The sequence below is a fragment of the Poecilia reticulata genome, linkage group LG14 (genome assembly GCF_000633615.1).
Source record: "Poecilia reticulata strain Guanapo linkage group LG14, Guppy_female_1.0+MT, whole genome shotgun sequence".
Lineage (NCBI taxonomy): Eukaryota > Metazoa > Chordata > Actinopteri > Cyprinodontiformes > Poeciliidae > Poecilia > Poecilia reticulata.
The window spans coordinates 2,527,961-2,549,896 of NC_024344.1; the positions used below are offsets into that span (position 1 = coordinate 2,527,961).

Sequence of the window (21,936 nt, forward strand, 5' to 3'; positions counted from 1 at the left end):
AGGAGCTGAGCTGGTTTGGACTGTTTAGAGAAGATCGAATGTAGCGGATTGAATTGTTTTTATTTGCGTTGTTGAGACTTAACAGGACAATGTGGACAACTTTGCAGTCACATCACTGGGGATTCCATAACATGGGCTGGAATTGGATAAATTACCCACAAGGTTAAGCTTGTGCATTACGAGAAGTTGCTGTTTTAAAATGGCACTTTAAACTCTTCAGTCTTAGATTAGGTTTATCRATAGATTTTTCAAATGTTTCTTCTTGTTTTTAACAGATTTCAAGTCAAAGTTTGAGGTGGAAAGAAAGGACAATGATGGATACAATGCTTCGCAAACATCCGGCCCCCAGCAGCAGCATCCACCGCCTCTGCTGCCCCTTCCTATCCCTCCGCATCCCTTCTCCTCTGCTACCTCGTCTGCTGGAGTTGGAGGGGTTCCTGTCGTGACTCCGGCTCACCTGCCTGACAGCACTACAGACAGCTGGTCCAGCTACTACATCGCTCAGCGGCAAGACGGCGTTGGAAAGCCCTTYGGCGGCAAGAATACTCCGCTSAAGCAGCGATGCAGGGACTATGATGGTAGGAGCTGAGTTTATGTTTTTGTAAAAAAGGGGAAGCACCGTTGAAGGTCTTACTTAGAAAAGTTTAKCTGTATTAGGGTTAGTATAAAGCTGGCGTTTCACTTTCCCTCAAGGGTTCAGGCCCTTGTTGAGTCTCTTTACTAATGACCACTGTTTAGCACTCTGTCCCTTGTCCCCAGTGGGAGGTAGCACAGCGCTAGGCCGTCTCTGCACACACAGGAGAGTTTAAACTTAACCCTCCGTCCCTGCAGCTCTCTGCTGTCACAGCGCTCAAACAGCCACTGGAGACCTGCTGCTTTAATGAGGCTGTGGGGTAAACGCACACTGGATGTGTTAACCTACCTTTTGTCCTCAACATTTGCTTTTTATTTAGTCACCTTGGTCAGTGTGGATGCTCTTGTGGTGGATTTTAAATTTGAAACTGGACCTGTTGGGATTGACTCATGTTTTTGTGTCTGTTTTGCTCAAACAGAGAAAGGATTCTGCGTCCTTGGTGACATGTGTCCCTTCGACCACGGCAGCGACCCTCTCATCGTTGATGACGTCACCCTGCCCAAAATGATTCCTTTTCCGCCTCCTCCCGTCATGCCTCCTGCCGGCATGCCCATSCCCCCCATCACTGAGCCRCCCCCCTCACTCAGGATGCCGGCGATGCCCCCCTACACCCAGCCACCACCACCAGGTGTCTTCCCAATGACAGGTGAGTTTTAGTGACACCKGAAGTTAAACTCAATGCAGTTAGCAGCTTCACATGTAAATAAACTTTAGTCACACGTCGGTGTTTACTGTCAGCTGAGGATCCACTATGGAAAACTCTGTGGATGTTTCCTTATTGTCTCAGATGCATTCAGTCTCTTGATCTACGTTATTATTCCAGGGTTTCTACTTAGTTTGGAAGAATCTGGAATTTGGTTTTATGTATAAATAATGGTATCTCCTCAGGATGAATGTTGGAGCCAAGATGTGAACAAAATATTTTACTTTTCTGAGTTTTGATAGATTTTTGGGTCAGTTCTATGCTCTCACTTATTGGTTGTGGTTGCTACTTTTCATGGGTTTTCTACTCTTTAGSTTTTGGCCCAAATATTTAGGAATCTTTTAAAACTTCAAAGAGATTATGCCTCATATTTCTATWGATGTTTTTCCATTTGTCTGTGTAAATTTCATGTAAAAACTATTGGAATGCCAATATTTCTTGGTTTTTGTATAGAGTGAATACATTTTTCAGTGTAGAAAACAACCTCATACACTGTTGTACATGCGACACGTCTGAGACATTGGATTGGACCTTTGTCTCCCCCAGGACCCCCACTGATAGCTACCAGTGGGATCGATACCCCCAACCATCAATCTGCAATCACTTCTTCTCCTCCCATTGGACCACCTGGAGTGGGGCTCCCACCTACTCTTCCTCCTCCTCCTCCTGCTCCTCCTCAGCCTCCTTCCTCGTCCTCATCCGTGTCTCTGCKGCCCCAATATGTCCAGTCTGAATGTAAGCAGAAATGCTTTTCCTATTCAGATTGGGACCGTGTGGCTTTTTGTTTCAGTTTCTGTTCTTTATTTCTCGTCTTTTTCTTTATGTTGACTTTTCTGTTCACACAGTAGATTTTCTGCTGACTAAGGCATGTTTTACACACTATGGGGATTTTGGTTATTTGTTTAATTATATTGTGGATGAGCTTCTTTGCATGTTCTTTGAGTGTTGCAGTATCCCTTGCTGCCCATAAGGTGGTGGTGTTTATTCATCTTAAAGACAAGTATTTCTAATGTGACAGTTTGCAGCTTCCATAATTCAGATCCCAGATAGTTGTACAAAATATATTTTTCTGTTCCAGTTGAACTTATTTGCTTTCAGATCTCTTGTTTTAATTCTACCACATTAAGCTGCAGCTCACAYTAATAATCTTTAGCATTTTGCTTTAAATAATTGTCTTTTGTTTTATATGTAKGTGTCTTTTAAAAACTTGGGCATATATRGAAGCTCCAGCTTTACTTTAGGTTTTAGTAAATAMAATATTTTAATCTTCATGACTTCCAYTTTGTAAATTCATGTTTACCTCTTTTTAGATAACTATGATCCGGAAGGCTACAACCCAGAATCTCCAGGACTGACGGCTGCGGGTCGTAATTCTTATCGCCAGTTTATTCCCCGAGTCCAGACCCAGCGCTCCAACCTCATCGGCCTCACCTCCAGCGAAGGACAAGGATCCAGAGGTAACAGCTGTGGTCTGTACCAGATGACCCAGTCTTCAGAAAATCAAGTTTATTCCACGCCGTCCACATAAATCCTAAAACATCATCATTGTGTCTCCAACACAATAAAGATGAAATGCAGTCAATGCAACATCTTTTGATTWATCACTTTTTAACTAAAAAGCATGTCTTGTCTTTCTGTTTCCTCTTCTAGCCGCTAACATAGTGATCCAAACAGAGCCAGCAGCTGCATCCAGCTCTCCTGGAAACAATGTGTCTCGCTTCAACGCTGAGCAGGACAGCAGGAAGAGGACGATGGGAGCCAGTTTAGCCGATGGTCCAGCTGCTAAGAAACCCTGGATGGAGAAGTAAGGAGTCACAGATTCACGCAAACATGAASAAAATATAGAATAACAAAATAAGATAAACACGGAAGAAATATTTTCCCTACATAGGAAAGGTTTATTTACAAAAATTTAATTTTTAAGATTCTTAAAATTACGTATCAGACACAAAGCTGCTGCATCTTTCCTTATGAAGACATCAGACAATTTAATCATAGTGTTTGTAAAGTCTAAAGCAAACATTTTCAAAAGGTTTTCTCATTGRTTTGAATTACTAGTTATTGTTGTTTTTATTTCTTGAATATTTCATTGGATCATATGGATGTTAAATATGTTAGAAAAACAGACATGCTGTCATGGGATATCCATGTTTTTTCACATGAATGTACTTCTRGTATTTAATTGCAGATCCTGCACTTTGATATATGTTCTAACTTTWTTATAGAGCATAAACTGTAATCTTGATTTKAATCTTATTTTAAACTACGTCATTCTGCACTGTTTAATATAAAATGCATTTCTGTGTAATTATTAAATTTGGAACAGTAAAAAACAAACTAATACATACAGTCTGTCTGCAATGAGTTTTTTTTTTTATCTTTTTAAATTTTCTCAAGGTATATTTGTTCTTTTGGTCCAAAAGTGAGCTCTTATTTTACATGATCGAAACAAAGTTATTTCTAAAATTAACGTCACTGTTTATGATGCATTTTTTCTGTTTCAGGCCAAATTTTGCTGGTCAAGATAAGAATATTTTTCCAAAGAGAAACCACTACGTGAACACAAAGCTGGAGGTGCGCAAGATCCCACGGGACCTGAATAACATCACCAAGCTCAACGAGCATTTCAGCAAGTTTGGAACCATCGTCAACATACAGGTGCAGTATTTATTGGATGCAATAAAGCAGATGAAAAGTRATAAAGATTAGAGCAATAGAGAACTTTATGTCCTGCTGACCAGTTCACTTTCACTCTCTCCCCAGGTTGTGTTTGGCGGCGACCCAGAAGCCGCTCTGATCCAGTACACAAAGAACGAAGAGGCCAGACGGGCCATATCCAGCATYGAGGCCGTCCTCAACAACCGCTTCATCCGTGTGTACTGGCACCGGGAGTCCAGCACCAACCCCGCTGGTCAGGAGCCCACCTCAGGGAGCCAGGGGCCCGGGTCGGTGCCAGGCCAAGGCCTGCCGCACAGCAACATGCATAAGGTTAGCTTAAAGAGCTAACGCTAAAGAATCACAAAACTTTCATCTCAAAAGGAGARACACAGAACCTYATGTACAAAATAGATTTTTGTACAGCTAAAGTTGTGCCTTAAACAGTCTGTGTGTGAAGATTCCTCCCTTTGGTCTGAGATTTCCAAAAGACGGCCAACATTTCCAGGATGATCCCTAACAGACGGAGGTTGAAATGTTTTTTTTTCACTTGCTGAAGAAACATTCATGTTTCAGTGTGCTGGAAAAGAGTCTCATGTTTAAAAACAGCGACACCTGGCGGCCAAATAAAGCCAAAGCAATTCAGCAAATGAAGCCGAACTCCTGGCAGTGGCAATTAAAATTCAAACTATGTTATTATTTTAACYTGCTGCTGATTTGGTCAAATGATCATACGTTTGATGTTTAGCATCACTTATCCAGCAAAAGTACAACTAGGTTCTTTGTTAAACTGAATTAAACWTTTTTTTTTCCAGAAATGCCTGTGTGCAGTGTGTGCACACACACACTGGCCAACATGCACGGTGTATTTTGCAAAACATTGCAGACTGGAACAATGAAACACTTCATAACATTTCAAAGTGAAGCTTTAAAGGCTATTGATTTTCTGACAGTGCTGTTTTGAGAAAAGCTGCAGCAAGGCAGAGTGGTGCAAACGCTGAAGCTTCGGTATCATTATTTTTAAGAATGACACTCATACTGAAAATGTCGTAAGTTTTCTTACCTTAGAAACAACTTCAACGTCAAAGACTTCCGATTCTTCAACTCAGGAAAGTGTACAAATGGTTCTTTCCTGGATAGACAGTTCATATCTGCCCACAGAAAACCTCAGCAAACTCTGCTGATCAAGCTAATCAAGCCATTTTCAGGTCGCCAGTTGATTTCTCTTTGAAATTYTTAAAATTTTTCATTTTCTTTCTTTCTTTTACCTTGATCTTAATSTTTCTGCAGGGGATTAAACAGCACAGTCCAGGTGCCTACGTGCTGAACAAGACTGTACCCAAGCATCACCTGAATGCAGCACCTGGAACCACAATCGCAACAAAGACGGACGGCATGAATCCAAACGCTGACGCTCTCATTGTACGCCTTTATTCTCCTCATATGTATACAAAAATAAGTTTACTAAAGTTTTTTTTGTGTAAAGACATATAATTAACTAATGATGCAGCTTTATATGGCTGTACTGAGCCACAGTGATACTCTGGACATCATYAGACATCATGAAGGTTTGCATGTGAACCCTCAAGGAGCTAAATTAAAACGTTTTTATGTCTTTAATATTTCTAGAACATGTCATCTTCTGCACTATTTTAAGCYTCATTAAGCTCCTTACGAGCCGTTTTTAGGATTGCATTCCAAGCTGGTGGCTCCAGGGAATGCCTTCCACTGTGACKTAAAGTTTACAGCCGTGTGTATTCCTKTTTTGATGACCTACATGGTTCCGTTTCTTTTTCCTCTTCTTGTGACGCATAGGTGGCACCAAACACCCAGAAAGGCCCCTACACACCCACAGCCGCCAAATCCTCCTCAAAGAGCCTTGGGAAAACTGGAAAAGCCCTGGAAGTGCAGGAAGCTATTAAAAAGAAGCAAGTAAGTAGCATATATATTTTTTATTTGCCAACATATTCCAGAATAGATGCAAAAGATCGAGTATTTTGTTTGTGAAATATTRTTTTACTGATAGCTAGTAGTGTGCTAAAGGCTTGTTTTCTGTTGTAGGAGGCGATGAAACTCCAGCAAGACATGAGGAAAAAGAAACAGGAGATGCTGAAGACGCAGATCGAGTGTCAGAAAGTAACATGCCCTCTTTTGTTTTCTCTCCACTGGGTTATGACGTGACCTTTGCTCTTAAGGTTTTCTCTTGCCTTGTGTTCTAGATTGCATTCAATCCATTTTCCTCTTACTGCTTCTCCTTAAGGCTCTGATCAACCGCTTGGAGAAAAACCGAGCGATGAAGCCCGAGGAACGGGCCAACATCATGAAAACCCTGAAGGAGCTAACAGAGAAGATTACCCAGCTGCAGAATGAAATGAACCCCACCTCTCAGGTCTCAAGTGGCAAAGCCAACCACAGCCAACCTAAGACCAAAACTGATGTAAGTTTAGAAATACATGTTTATGCTGTACAAATATTTTTAAGTTATAAGCTATACTAAATAAGTAGAGGTACTTTGGTAAACCTTAAAATCTATTTTCTTTTTCTTTCGCTGATTTACTTTATGGAGTAAACGACCAGATTATCACGGTGTCTTTATTTGTCTTGGTTTTCTTCTCAGGCCCAGAAGGAGTTGCTCGATGCTGAATTAGACTTTCATAAAAAAATTAGCTCTGGAGAAGACACAACAGACCTTAAGAGAAAACTTGTGGAGCTACGGGTGGAGGTACAGAAATTACACTGACATCATTTTCTAAGCACAGTCCTAAAAGTACATTTTTAATGCTTAATTTGTTGATATAAATCAACCCCCAAAGGAGTAAAAAATTTAAATTCATTAATACTAATCTGAACAACCAGTGTTACCCCATATATATTAAAGTTCCCCAAACAGGGACCACAAACACACACACACAACACCAGACGTTTCTGAATTCACAAGCTGAATTTGAGGATGTGATTCTGAGAAATGTCAGAGAGGAAGTTTACTGATGAGATTACTTTTTTTTTTTTACTTTTCTCTCACACACATGCATAAATTTGCAACAAAAGTAAACATATAAAGCAAAATCCTAACACAAAATAAATAAAAGAGCCGGCTTGGTATTTAATGAGCTCTTCAGCTTCTGTCAGACATAATAGTTTGGCTTGTGCATTTGAAAAAGACATCATTTGAGTCGGTAATGTGGGTTCAGTTAAAACCTTAGGGGAAAGAGAGAGAAAGCTGTTGGATCAGTATGAGACTGAAGGTGTGATGCTGCAGCATCCCAGTATTCAGACGTAAACTAAATAAGCAACAGAAAAACTACTTCTACAGGAGCACAAAACGGATTGCATGATACAGCAACAATAGGTGCAACGTTGATTTTCATCATCTTTCTGATTTGGATAAAGAAGCCATAGGGGGAAAAATATGTATGTATTTGGAGTGATCCTGGTGTAACTAGATGTAATAAGTCATGTAGTCAGTCGGTCTACATGCTGACATAACGAGCCGTCAGTTATTGGCTGCTTTTAGTTTTCCAACCGCAGTTTTAAAGCAGAGCTCAGTAGATGTAGTTCCACCAGGTGTTTGCTAATTGTTGCTGCCGCTAGTCTGGGGGAGTGGAGTGTGAGAGGGGTGCTCTGTGGTTGGGTGGAAAAGTCTGATGACTTTTCCCAGACCATCCAGAGTGAGTGTCCTATGTCCCTAAAGGCAGACTTTTAAGACACAGAGCAGGCGTTAAGACACCCCCAAATGGTTGCCATGGGAGATTCAAGGATCCCCATAAATGAGTCAAAGCAACACTCTGGGTAGGTGTTTGATGAGAGAATGATGATATAGCATGATGTAAAGCTAAAACAAAATTACCCCAACGCCTGCCCATTAAAAAAGGTCTATATTTCAAATGTTTTAACAGTTTTGCACTCTTGAGTCCCGTGAATTGATTTTGATTGCTGCTCTGCTTTAGTGTTTGGTTTTCTGGTGTGTATTAAAACAAACAAGCATAAGCAATAAAACAACAAGAGAGTGTTTAAGACAAGCGGGGTGAAAAATGCCAAGAGTCTCAAATCTGTTCGGTGCTGCTGTCAAAAACCAATTAGTCAGAACATTCTTTGTGTTTTCTGCAACAAATTATTGTTTTCTTTTTACTCATGTTAGTGTTATCAGGGTCCTCTTTGATCACTTTTCCCAGACCATCCAGAGTGAGTGTACATCTAAATGTACTGTGAATATAGACCCTAATGGGTTTAGTCCCTCAATCAGCACATTATCAACTTGGCTTCAGTTTGCAACACCCTGTCTCCCTCTCCCTTGCTTCATCCCAGCGGTCCTTAATTAGCTGGTTGTTAAAAATGCATATTCTCTGCCCCCCCATCCCGCCTCATCCATCCAAGCCCAAACCTCTTTCTGCACATTAAACTGCAGCCACTTAAGCAACCCCAGAGGAGCAGCCGCTACCGAAGCCAAATCAGACACAAGTCCTTACACTGATGTGGACCCGTCTCATTAAAGTTTGAGCTGCTGGTCTGTCTCGGAAAATCGCGGAATGACAATTAAAGGCAGCAGTGAGGCAGGGACAAATGGAGAAGAGACGGGCTGATGGGTTGTGGGGTGGTTAAGATGTGAGATGACATGTTAAAAATGGAGGAGGGACAACTAATGGAGAGCAGAACGCATACAGGCCCTTCCAAAAGTATTTACACCCCTTTAACTTGTTATTAAATGCATTTTATTTGAATTTTATGTGATAGGCAAAGTGAAATAAGTGCTTATTTGTGAAGTGGAATGAAAATAATTCATAGGTTTCTGAAAAGTGTGGCATGCTGCTATCAGGTTTGGACAGAAATAGAAATTTCTTCCCATTTCGCTTTGCTTTGTGTAGACACTTGCAGTCAAATCTGACTGACCTTGAGCTATTTAGCCACACATTCTTAATATTATTTAGTCAACAACTTTAACTAGGCCATTCTAACAGCAGTGTTCTTTGAGCAGACCCCTTCTATGGCGTCTCTGGCTCTGGTGGAAAATCGTGTTTAAACTTCTCTACAGTTTAATTCCTGATCTGTCTGCTGTTTTTTGTGGTCCTCATGATGCTGTTGGTTTAGGAATATTCTCTGACACATTACTTGCAAATGTTTGTGTGAAGATCCAATTAGGGGTCGCAAATCAATCATTGTGGGGTCTTCAGATCCTCTTCAGAAATGAAAGTAAAAAATGAGAGATATTGTTAAACGTAATCATTCTACTGGTGTTGGAAAAGATTAACAAACGGTGCTTATGAATAAATAACTTAAAGAAATGACCTTTGTTTGACATCTTGGTAAAATACTAATGTGATACGATTTTGAAAATTACTGTGCTTTTTTCCCAATTTAGTTACTTTGTGCCTTGAAGAAAATAAGCGACCAGTCTCTTTCTTTTCTTTAGGCGAAGCGACTYGGTCTCATCATCCCACCACCGGGTCGAGGCAGAGGCCGAGGGAAGATGGCGCCRGATCCCGGGGCGATGCACTCGGGCCGCGGCAGGAGCCGAAGCCGAGAGATGATGACTCGCRGTGGAGTCGTAAACCGYATGGTYGTCGACCACAGGCCCAGAACGGTCGCTATTTTAGGAGTCGCGCAGGAGGAAAAGGAAGAGCTAATGCTTCATTTCTCGGTGTGTAATTGCACAATTTCACAGAACTGTCCACAGAAATTGTCTGTAATTGTTGTGCTAAGCTTTTTCTCTTACTTTCAGAAATTTGGGGAAATTGAAGAACTGCGTTACCAAGATGCCAACACTGTCATCATGACCTTTAAGACGCGAAGCGAAGCAGAGAATGTAAGCTGCACRCTCCAAATGWGGCCAGATTCTTTGTGCTTTTTAMGTTTTTGAAAATAATCTGTGTGTTTTGTGTTCTAGGCAGCAAATCAGGGAGCTAAGTTCAAAAGTCGCGTTCTGCAGATTTCCTGGTACAAGCCCAAGTCATTGTCCGTTACGTCTGAACCTGAGGCAGAAGAGACTAAAGACGAGGAGAAGGCGGTACGGCACATCACACACACTCAGTTCAGGCCAAGCGTTGGGCTTTGACACAGTTTTTCAGAAAAGTTGGTGAACTTTTCTGAAGTTTTAGCTATATTCACAGGTTGGATGTTTTTAGTGCTTGTGAATTTTTCACTGCTGCTCCCAGAGAGGGGGAACCTCTCTGCGCTAAGAGCATTCCAGCCTCTTGAGTAAAACTGCATTAAGATCAGGTGAAATCCTCCTGCTATGGTTTCTTTTAGCTGTTTAAGGGTGGATTCTTTACCGTATCACTTTAATGTGTTTGGCTCTTTTTTAAGAAGGGTATTTATTTATTTATTTTGTTTTTTAGGATTAATTTAGCTATCACTAGATCTCCTTCAGTCTGCATGCAGTTGGTCTTCTTTCTCTCAGAGCCGTGTCCAGGATCCATGGACACGTTTTGGTCTGAGACAGAATTTGGTTCAAGACTTTTCCAGGATCAAGTGTTGAAAAAAAAGAGAATGAGTTTAGAAAAAATATTTGTATTTGTAATCATTCTCTACCCCGTAGTCTGAATGTTACATCCACCCTTCCTTTAATCCTTCTGTTTGTTTTTCCTGACCTTCTGTGTTTCAGTCATTCCTTTCTTTCTTATGACTTGTTATCCTCCATCTTTGCTCCTTCTTTTTCACTTTCTTACAGCTTTCCTTTCTACTTTCCCTCCTTCAGTCATGTTTTCTTTTTCTTATTTCTTTGTAATTTGTTCCCACATTTCCTTCTCATTTGTGTCTTTCCTTCCTTCCATCCGTTCGCCTCTTCTCTTCCCTCTTAATCCTTACTGTCCATATTCCGTTCTTTCATGTGTCCTTTCTCCTTTACCTGCACATATTTTCTTTCAGTCATTGGTTTCCATTTGTACATTCTTCCTTTTTCCTTTCTTTCATACGTGTTGTTTTWCCTTTTATGTAACCTKTTTGTGTCCTTCCATGTCTCCTTATGTTCTTTCCTTAAGCCATTTTCTTAATTTCCCTTTGCTTTATTTACAAAACAAAGGAACATAAGGTTCTCAAAAGAWCTGTAAAGTTCTTTGAGAGAAACTTTGCAGTTTGTGTGAAGTGTCTCTCAAAGTGAGATGCTACATTTCTAAAATATGTTAAAACCAGAACAGCATAAAGATGCTTCCTTGGTGTGTTTTGATCTGAACAGAAGGAAGCAAGCTCGTATCTCCCAGGAAACGAAGAGGGGAGGGAGGACGAGGAAGAGGAGGAAGACGACGATGAAGACGACGAGAATGAGAGCCGGTCTTGGAGACGATAAGGAGGCCGATGTGTCCCTGCATGCCCTCTGGTGGATTCAGTTCTTTTTTTTATTATTTTCTCCCTGCATACAAGGAAACAGTTTTTTTTATAATTTACATTAATTTTAGACTTGAGTTAAAGGAAAACATCGTTTCTTTGTGAAAAACAAATAAAAAAAAGCTTAGAGGGTCATTAGTTTTTGTATCCCTCGATGAAACATGTACAACATCTCACTTTTGCTGAGAGTGATAAATGTTTTGCTCTTATAGATAGAAAAATCTATGTATGTTGTAGTGTGCTTATCAGATGATTAATATCAGTAATGCACAACATTTGTGTCTACTGTGAATAGGTATTTTTATACATACTGTATTTAAGCTTTTTCTCACCAGTTTTTTGTAAGGAAAAAAAAAGATAAAAAACTAAACAATCTCACCCTCAGTTCAGGGACAGCCATTCCATCACCAGTAGAAAGTTCTCTATTGCTTCCAGAAAGAGGTCTGTTTATTTTATTTTTTGTCACCACATTGATGCACTGTGTTGTACCTGGTATGGTTTTCAATTTCACTTTACTCTCAGTGGGGTTTTTATTTTTTTTCCTGATAGTAATTACCCCCCCCCCAAAAAATGTTAAAGATCTCAAGTATTTTTGATTCCATATGTTCGATTTGGCACGCCCAGCACATCCAGGTTCTGTTGAACCATGAGAGAGAGWGTGTGCAGGTACTGACAGRTCCTGGTGCAGCAGATCAGTGTTCACAAATTACAGTTTCTGTGTCAACAGACAGATGTGTAGCATATATCCCCCGTTTTTCCCTCTTTAGTTTTCTTCCTCGCTCGGTCCAGTGCCACTCTGTGTGAAAACACATCCGCACAGGAGATTAAGAGAGGGTGGAAAATCCTCACCTGTTGAGCTGGTCGGATCACCTATTTCCAAAATGTGACATCCATAGACAGGTGTTTGAATGTAGTACTGAACATTTTGATTTTATTATAAAGAAATATATGTGTAATTTCTTTGCCTTAAACTATCAGCTCATTGCTGAGTTTTTACAGGATTTGTGATTTACTTTTGTAAATTTTGTAAATGCTTTGAAGAGAAATTACTGTTAACTTTGGATTTTTTTTTTGTTTCTCACAAATGACAGGATTGTATATCAGGTAGAAGAGGTCAGACAATGTGTGCACAATTTTGCCTATGTGTTGGAACAGTCCACCCTGTTTTGTTTCCTTTTACTCCTCATCTAAGTAGAACGTTTGCTCTAAACCAGTTCTCAGAGCTGCTCTGAGTTGTTAAAACACTTTTGAAAGACACTTGAGTCGCGCAGCACACCCTAACTTATTTGCATGAGTGCAGCGCTGCCTCACATTGTCAGTGTTCAAAACCTGCTTAGGTGTGCAAGCTTGACAACTGAAGATTCTGCTTCCTGCTTTTGCCTCTTTATAACATATACTGTGTTCCAAAGTCATCTGGGTGGGATGAGCTCAGTTTGCTCAAATAAAAGCAAGATGACTTTAAATGCCCCTTCAGCAGATAATTGTTTACACTTCGATAATCAGAACTCAAGTCGATGGAGCATATCCAGAATGAAGCCAAGCTAAAGGTGAGATTAACTTATTAGCAGACATCATTTTGCCTGCTTGTAAATACATTAGCTCCACAACAGTGGCACAATTTAGGAGGCTACAAAACTATTTTAAACACGTTTCAGCCTCAGTGAAGTTTGATAAGAACCCAGTGTGTTTCATTTTAGATCTTTACATTTCACTTTGCCACAAAGAGGTTTAAGTGTTGTGATTTTTGATTTTTTTTTTTTTTTGTCTTCTCTCATTTGAGTAAACAGATTCTGAGCATCTCCCAGTTTTTGTACAACCTTCTGTAATGCTACTATCACCCAATAGTGTACAAAATGTAAAATGTTTATTGGATAATAGTTTTGGATTTGTTACTGTTTATATTTGCAGGATGTGTGTGTATTTTCTTCATGTATTTTATTTGTATAAATGGATTTATAATTTACTAGCATGTTTGCTTTTGCCAATAAAGACAAAGGAATGGGGTGCTTGTAAAATGATAAAAAAAGAAAAGAAAAAAGAATTATAAATCATTGGATTTGGAAAAGAAAAAAGTAAGTTAAAGAAAATTGAGCAAAAAGATGAGAATATTGGCTGTGGGGAGAAAAAAGATGCAAGCAAAAGCATTCCAGAAAACATTACCTTTAAAATRATGTGTGGTCTCCTTCATTGTATTTTTTATTTTATTGCTTCCTGTGCTGCAGTTATGAGCATCATCACCCAAGTATGGATGCGCTTCTACTTTGTCAGACATATTTTAAACTGATTGATAAAATTGGTGAAGTTCTAATGTGATTTAGCTTCAATGAAAATGTGACATTCTATTCAAAATCCATCTACAGAAAGTGAGAAAAAAATGGAACAGATTCCTCCCAAGTTTTTTATTACAAATGCAAACTTTTACTGAAAATGCTTGAGAATTTATCATTGATGTGAAGCACTGAACTAATGTTTACCTGTAGAACTRCTTTTTAAACACCCATTACATCTTCAGCATAGGGCAGCATGATGTTTTGTAATATTTAGTATCTTTTTTATATTGTAAAAACATACTAAATATTCTTGTTAGTGTCTGAATATAAGTTGCGTGCACTAACTTTGAAAAGGAAAAAAGGGGAGGGACACCTGCTGTCTAAGTCCCACATCTCCATGAGATAGTTGCATAGATATTTTAGTATTTTTTTACTTTTTAAATAGAAAATGTACTATAATTACTCTTTCCTAACAGTGCCTGTGAAAAAAGTGGCAGCTTATAGTTTGGAAATGATGGCATTGGAACTGATCCATGACCTGTTTAGCAGTAGCTGGARCTGGCTCTACAGCTTTAAAAAGAAACAAACGATAAAACCTCTCTGTTTAACTCTACCTCCAGAGTTTGCAGATGTCATATGCAGACATTTTACAGTTTAATAAAAAGTAACTAACTTCTCCGGGATGCAAAATTTACCAAACACTGAAAAGAATTGTTATAATGTGCATGTCTTCAATGAGCTGTGCCGCACATGAATAAAGTCAACCTGTATTCCTCTTCTGTTCCAGTCATTTGCAAACAATTAGATCGATTTTATGGCAGGBAAAACATAGCATTTTCTTTTTGACACGTGTGTATGCACCAAGAGCTGAGTTTTTCCAGTCAGAACCAAGGCTTTATCAAACCCTGTSTCTCTGAAGCATGTGTATGTTTGGGTTTATGTTTGGCTGCAACATGTTTGCATGGTGAGAAAAGGTTGCCTGTTTTAATCTGCGTAATGAATGAGAAGATGCCACCGTGGTAATGGATGCCTGCCACCATGTTGCTGAATTATTCAGAGTCTGGGGAACTGGAGAGGTGGCTGGCAGGATCAGATGGACCCGCTGTGTCATCAGCCCGGCCTCTGTCCACATGGCTCCTCTTTCGGTCTGTCCATCCGGGTCTCTGAGTTTTAACCAKGCAGCCACATGAGAAGTCGGGTAAAGCAGCAGCTCCAGAGAACTGAGCATTCAWGTCGAGAGGAGCCAGGCCAAGGCCATCGGGTCAAGGCTTGTCATTAAAGWGCAGGCTTACACAGCACCACAGTCTAAACAATGAACATTTATGTTCTTCAGTTTATTACAGTTTGCACAGCGATCACTGTTAGGAAGATGGTTTTTCAAAATAAAAATATCCAAAAAGTGTAAAATGTGTTTTTTATTCAGCCATCCTGAGTGAATAATTATTTAGAACAGCCTTTGCTGCATTTATACCTGTGGGGTAATTAAGCTGTGGGGTAATTAAGCAAACAGCTTTACACACAGAGGCAGAACTTTTTGAGTCAGTTTGGATGAACGTCTGCAAACACACATGTTCAAGTCTATTGTAAACATTTAGGTTTAGACTTTGACTGGGACATTCTAACATTTGATATCATGCCATGCCATCTAAACATACAGCTCTGGCTGTATGTTTAGAGTGGAAGTTGAGCCTCTGCACCAGTCTAAGGTCTTTTGAAACCTGTAACAGTTGACTTTGAAGGCCATTGTTTATCCTGAATTTTTAGAGGTTTATGAATAAAGRTGGCTGAGTATAAACACAYGCCACACCTTCCAGAGTTTGCCTTGTAAAAACTATTTCAAAAGAAACATTTATTATTTTCCTTCCTCTTCTTATTCATCTACCACTATTTGATGAGCTATCATAAAATCCTAATAAAATACCATGAAGTTAGTGGATGTAACTATGGGGTTTGAAAAGAATCACCATTCCTGCTGTACAAGGCCAACTAAAAATCTGTTGTTCTTTTGTTTTTTGTTGTTGTTTAGTGGGCTTATTTTCTTTAATTTTAATCATTATAGGTGAAACCAGGCCAACACACGTATGGCCGAAACCAGGGGTGTTCAACCGCAGCCCTAAGGTGGGGGTTGTCCACCCTTAGCCTACGSTGGAGAAAACTGCTAACATGACAATTGTCCAGTAAACATTCACTGAAAGCCTGAACGGGAGCTGTGGGCTACGCAAGGTAACTGCTAAACAAGCTGGCCTTTCATGAGGGGTTGTATCACAGCATATTATTGTTAAGTTGAGCGGAAAACAARGAATAAAACTGCAGCCCTGAGAGGATTTGAAGCAAAGGCCAGGGAACATTTTAGTTGAGATTCATGAGTGRCATCCTGAAGACCCAGACAGATGTTTCCAGGACAAAGGCTGCAGCTGCAGCCTCTCAGGTGTCCAACCATACCTGAACCAGAGACAACAACTGGATGACAAYTGTCCAGTAAACATTCACATYGGGTCACATCGGGGCTAGAAGAAAAAGAACTCTTGCTCAGTGGTCAGAGATTCTCTTTTTAGATTAAAATATTTTTTTTCACTTTATTTGAAAATCGAGTTTCAAGAATCCGGAGGAAGAATTGTTACAGCACAGCACAAACTTTTCAGGGGGCCGACAAAACTGTTAAAAACTCTTTTTTGGAAACTTTTGGAACTGAAGCAACTGTTAGCCTTAATCATTMAAATGAACAGAAATAAAAAATTGAACTCTGTCTCTGTGTAAAATGAATATATCAAATGTTAGGTTTTAACTAATTRAATTGAATTGTTGAAAKAAATGAAYTATTTGATAATATTCTAACTTATTGAGAAACTTTGTCAATRGTTTRATGCCCGCGGGTTGTTCATCTCTGTCCATGGTGCTGAAATGACTAGACTGCATTAGATTCGCCAAATTTGACATCGTCCTCTTCTGATAGATGCTGACAGAAGAGGATGTTCAGTATATTAACAAAAAAAGTCACCAAAATATTCATATTCTCGTCTATAAACAGTTTTTGAAATAAAATATATTAGTGATTTTGACCAGCAATATGTTTGAGCCCACAGGCCACACGGTTAAAACCTGTAAGTTGAGCAAAGGAGCAGGTGGGAGGGAGGAGGAGGGAGGCAGGGAGGAGGAGGGAGGCAGGGAGGAGGAGGAAGAGGAGGAGGAGGAGGAGGAAGAGGAGGAGGATGATGCCGGGAGGCGCCCTGGCTGTGAACAGCCTCAGTCTGGTGACTGAGAGCACAGGAGGCTCCCGTGGCTGCCCGCTCCTCCCGGCTCTTTTCATGTCCGGGGCCACACTGCTTGTGAGGGGCCTGCTGGGAGGATGACGATGATGACCATGAACGGCAAGCAACACTTCTCCATGCACCCGGCCCTGCACGAGCCCAAATATCCCGGCCTGCACTCAGGCTCGGAGGGCATGCGCAGAGTCTGTCTGCCGGCCCCGCAGGTACGTTCGGGTCAGGGTGGGAGAGAAGGGCCAGCGCTGCTGGAGGAGAGGAGAGGAGAGGGGAAAATATCACACTGGAAATGTCTGTAAAGTTGATTTGACAGGACTTTGTTCTCTCTCTCTCTCTGACTCTCTCTCTCTCTTCCTCTGCGCCCCCTCTCTCGTCCTCCCCCCTTCCCCCCTTTCATCCACATGTCTATTCAAGCAATGCTCTTGCTTTCATATTAATTTTTATGACCTGCGCTTTGAGGAGGGGTTCTCTCCTCTCCTCGGCGCTGCTTGCCTTTGGAAAATGTTTTTTAGATCCTGAGAGCTGCCTGACAGAATTCCCCACTGACTCCAGTATGCGCACTCTTGCTTGCAGCTGCAGGGCAATATATTCGGAGGCTTTGATGAGAGCCTGCTGGCACGGGCTGAAGCTCTGGCGGCTGCTGACAGCATTGTCTCTCAAGGCAAGAGCCACCCGTTCAAACCAGACGTGACTTACCATACCATGAGCAGTGTCCCCTGCACCTCAGCCTCCTCTTCCTCCTCCACCACCGTGCCCATCTCCCACCATCACCACCACCACCACCACCTGGGACAGACCCTGGAGGCTGGGGACCTCCTGGATCACCTTTCCACCAGCCTGGCCGTGACCGGGATGGGCGCTCCAGAGCCCCCAGGGATGGCTGCGACGGCGCACCACCACCAGCACCCGCACCACCACCTGCAGACCATGGGACAGCTGCATCAGGCGATGGCCACAATGGCCCATCCTCACTCCCTGTCCGTGCACGGAGGCATGGCCTGCGTCAGCGACGTGGAGTCCGATCCACGGGAGTTGGAAGCGTTCGCGGAGCGCTTCAAGCAGCGCAGGATTAAGCTCGGAGTGACCCAGGCGGACGTCGGCGCAGCATTGGCCAACCTCAAGATCCCAGGCGTGGGGTCGCTGAGCCAGAGCACTATCTGCAGGTTCGAGTCCCTCACCCTGTCCCACAACAACATGATCGCCCTCAAGCCGGTCCTGCAGGCCTGGCTGGAAGAAGCCGAGGCTGCGCACCGGGAGAAGAGCAGCAAGCCGGACCTTTTCAACGGCAGCGAGAGGAAAAGGAAGCGCACGTCCATCGCCGCGCCGGAGAAGCGCTCGTTGGAGGCGTACTTCGCCATCCAGCCTCGGCCCTCGTCGGAGAAAATCGCGGCCATCGCCGAGAAATTGGACCTGAAAAAGAACGTGGTTCGAGTGTGGTTCTGCAATCAGCGGCAGAAACAGAAGCGAATGAAGTACTCGGCGGTGCACTGAGTTCTTCCCACCAACATCATGAATAAAATAGCCTACTACATTTTTGATTGAGTGATTAATAATAACCTGAGTAGCCCTAACAGACAGGGATTTATCAGCATCTCTGGGATCGTTTCCAAAAATGACTTTACCCATTTTTGTGTCACTCACTTTGCATTGTTGCACTTTTCCGGATTCTGCTGTTGAGATGGCATATTTATTTCTTTTAAAGGGATTTTTGATGTTATCGATAATGTAGTCTGCACACGCTGAGAAGGGACTTTTATTTTGAACTATCATATTCCTTGTTATTGGAGCCCAACTGGACTTTTTTTTCTTCTTTTTCTTTCTTACAACAAATAACAAAACAGACTCTATGATCTCCACTTCATATATCCTTAAATACCAACACTATCATGTCTTCACCTGTGGAGCCTTTACGATAAAAATGTTCCGTGGTTTCACATTTTAACCACTAAATTCTTCGAATGAAGCCGCTCTCTCTCTCTCTCTTTGTGAACTGTGAGTGATCGTGATTTACGCACAAAAGTGAGTCTTCATCACAAAACACTCTGTTCGTCTTGAATTATTAAGAAATGGAAATGACACCGTCATTACAGGGAGCACAACCAATGTGGCTGCTGCTATATTTTAGTATTTTGATGTGAACATGTTTTCCAGAATCACAGGTGAGCTGTATAGATATTTATTATATGGCTTTTATCACCTGTCAAGTATTTATTTTCCTCACTCTTGATTTCACTTGGAATAAAAAAAAAGTGTGAAATTTAAACTGAATAAATTATTGGTTATTTTCTAAAATTCTCACTCTTATTCTCATTGTTTTCTTGAATGAATGGGTGGTTTTGATCCTCAGGCTGCGGCCCGAGGCCTTCCAACAAGGCATGTTAGATAAGCTGCAGATTATACACTGCAAATTGTTTATTGTTAAAATAACAGCTTAGCTCAGTGACGTTACCTGTCAAAGGTCATTTTAGTTAAGAGCAGCTGAAACAAAAATACAGCTTAAAAAAGATGCAAATCCTTGTTTTTTTCTGTCTGAATATGTAGCCACTGAAAAGAAGAGGGGGAAAAATATATGGATTATATACAGTATGTATTGTACTTATTTGGGTAAAGAAAAATATTGAGGTAACACTTGTATTAGGTATGCTGAGTTAATATTTTAGTTTTACACCATCAGTGCTGTATAACTAAGAGTAATGTTTTCCTGTAAAAATCTATAATTTACAGACCTACAGTTGAATAAATAGAATACAAGCTGCTGTAAGTGATTTTTGTAATCCGTGTCGAAGTTTAACTAGTAAAAAAAATAATAAAATCGATCAAAAATGTTCCCTCTCAGCCAACATCAGTAACCTTTTTAATTTTACGATGCAGTGTCAGCTCCTCATCCACACTTAACTGTTCTTTAAATGACCATTACCGTGAATGTAGTATAAATATACAGCAATGTAAAAATGATACAGTGTTGAATTGTGAATATTTCAATTGTATGATGTTATAGCTACTGGGCATTACTTCAAGAAATATGAACTTTGGTGAATACGCCACTTTTTTTCAGCGAAAATAACAAATAATGTTTACAGTGCAAGAAAAAAAAATGAGGGTTGTTTTTAGGGGCTCTATTATTTATAGACCCTAGAACTCTGCTGGCATTAAATATGAATTTGTCGTATGTGATACAAGCAGAACAAATAAACACAGGGAGGGCCCTTGATTTTCACAGCGATTCTCACACCGTGGAGCGACAAGTGCGCGTCCGGACCCCTTCCTCTCTAATTAGCGCACCTTCAATTATGAATGCCCTCGTGTTACCGGGTTGTCTCGTGCGTTGGGACTGAAATTATTAAGTAATGACGATGCAATATTAATTATATATGTGTATAAAAGCAAGTAGTGTGGACGAACAGGGAGCAGAGGCTTGAACGGGAACTCCTGAGACGCACCACAGGTTGGACGAGGAAACAGGGAGAGTTCTCTCTCTCTCTCTCTCTCTCTCTCTCTCTCTCTCTCTCTCTCTCTCTCTCTCTCTCTCTCTCTCTCTCTTTCTTTTACTTCATTAATATTAGACTTTTGTTATGTAAGTATTTTTAAGCTTTACCGTTGTATTTTCTTATTTTTAATCAATTTAAATTATGGGCGCATGTGCACCAGTCTACTTTTATTATTATTATTATTATTATTATTATTATTATTATTATTATTATTATTATTATTATTATTATTATTATTATTATTATTATTATTATTTTCTGGATGCATTGTACGCTTTAAGTTCATTTTCACAGACGTTTCTCAGCAGTTGCGTAAAAATGACACATTAAAAATATCTTAAAATACTCATTTCCGCCCGTGGAGTCGGTCGCCAAACATCCATCAGATGTTTCTAGAAACGAAATGAATAAATAAATAAATAAATGCGTTAGAGGCTAAATTGAGAAGCTTCCGCCGGAATCCTCCCTCAGTGGCCGTGGCTTGCGGCTGTGTGATTCTTCCCTGAGAGACCGTGGGCCGGTTGTTGGATCAGATCGATACTTTGCAGCTTTACGCGGAAACGTTTGTGGCGCTCATGAATATTCTCTTTGATGGTGAGAGCCGATTTAATTCAGTCTAATTTATGGTGTTTAATGGATTTTTTCAAAAAGGAGAGACGAACCCTTAATTTAATTGTTGTAACGGATCCTCCTCCCCCCCTTTTTGATGAGTTAGGCCGTTTCAACGCGCGTCTTTAAGTTAAGTCAGAAATAAAAATGCAAACTAAGACATAAAAAAGTTGAATTTCTGAGAGTTTTCTGGCCTGAAAGTGAGGTTTGGTCTTGTGAATAATTGATCCTCATATTACCAGCATTGATATCATAACGTGGTAAGTTGAGCTGAAGGCCTATGAGCGTCAGCGGCATGTGGCGACTGAGGGCACTTCAATTATTCAGCAGAACCTGAAAGGTATATTGCTGTTTCTCATGCAATAATCGAGGTGCACCGGGAGGCCAATTTCTGCTTTATATTTGCCTGAAACTTTGATGCTTTGTACATTAAATGAAATAGTTTGCAATTTAAGCAAATTAATAGAAGGTGCAGATTCAAAGTGAAACATTAAAATGCGGATTGGAAGAAAGACAGAGCGCAGGAGAGAAACTGTGTTTACTTTGGATTTTTTCATGCAGCAGAGAACATTTCTGACAGAATGAGGATGGAGGCTCCGTCTAATTGCTGAAGAAAGCACGCACTTTTACGCTAAGCGCGCGCACACACGCGTCCGCAAATACACACACACACACGTACACACACAGGGTGGCTGTCAAGTAGACTGAGGGAATGTGAGAGGAGAGGTGGGAGCCACGACACCCAAGACTCAATAATTCATAGGATGCCAGTAGCAACAAATGAGAATGTGACCGCAGCGAAAGAAGACAGCTACCTCCCTTTTAGTCACCTTCAGTTATCGTCAGAAGCCAAACCAGCACGAGACCAAGTCATCCTGCAGGATTATACTCACATATGAAGCACCGACACACACACACACACACACACACACACACACACACACACACACACACACACACACACACACACACACACACACACACACACACACACACA

At 40.9% G+C, this 21,936-nt stretch overlaps 2 protein-coding genes across 2 annotated transcripts; both read left to right on the forward strand.

The window, feature by feature from the left end:
* Positions 1 to 131: 131 nt before the first annotated feature.
* rbm27 (RNA binding motif protein 27) lies at positions 132 to 13,335 on the forward strand. The gene is made up of 17 exons (XM_017308489.1): positions 132 to 162; positions 276 to 578; positions 1,053 to 1,280; positions 1,884 to 2,072; positions 2,648 to 2,794; positions 2,988 to 3,141; positions 3,842 to 3,995; positions 4,101 to 4,325; positions 5,283 to 5,414; positions 5,808 to 5,924; positions 6,054 to 6,128; positions 6,253 to 6,429; positions 6,610 to 6,714; positions 9,400 to 9,627; positions 9,709 to 9,792; positions 9,874 to 9,993; positions 11,161 to 13,335. Exons 1-17 carry the CDS (start codon positions 132 to 134, stop codon positions 11,269 to 11,271), a joined length of 2,580 nt encoding a protein of 859 aa, XP_017163978.1. The 3' UTR covers positions 11,272 to 13,335.
* Positions 13,336 to 16,203: 2,868 nt separating this feature from the next.
* Positions 16,204 to 19,588, forward strand: pou4f3 (POU class 4 homeobox 3). The gene is made up of 2 exons (XM_008426948.2): positions 16,204 to 17,051; positions 17,416 to 19,588. The coding sequence occupies exons 1-2, from the start codon at positions 16,926 to 16,928 to the stop codon at positions 18,331 to 18,333; spliced, it is 1,044 nt and encodes a 347-aa protein (XP_008425170.1). The 5' UTR covers positions 16,204 to 16,925; the 3' UTR covers positions 18,334 to 19,588.
* The last annotated feature ends 2,348 nt before the right edge of the window (positions 19,589 to 21,936 follow it).

Excerpts from the sequence above, each read along its gene's own strand:
- pou4f3 (XM_008426948.2), top strand. The coding sequence starts at position 16,926 with ATGACGATGATGACCATGAACGGCAAGCAACACTTCTCCATGCACCCG. Across the intron at positions 17,052-17,415 it reads TCTGTCTGCCGGCCCCGCAG|CTGCAGGGCAATATATTCGG; the intron begins GTACGTTCGGGT and ends TCTTGCTTGCAG.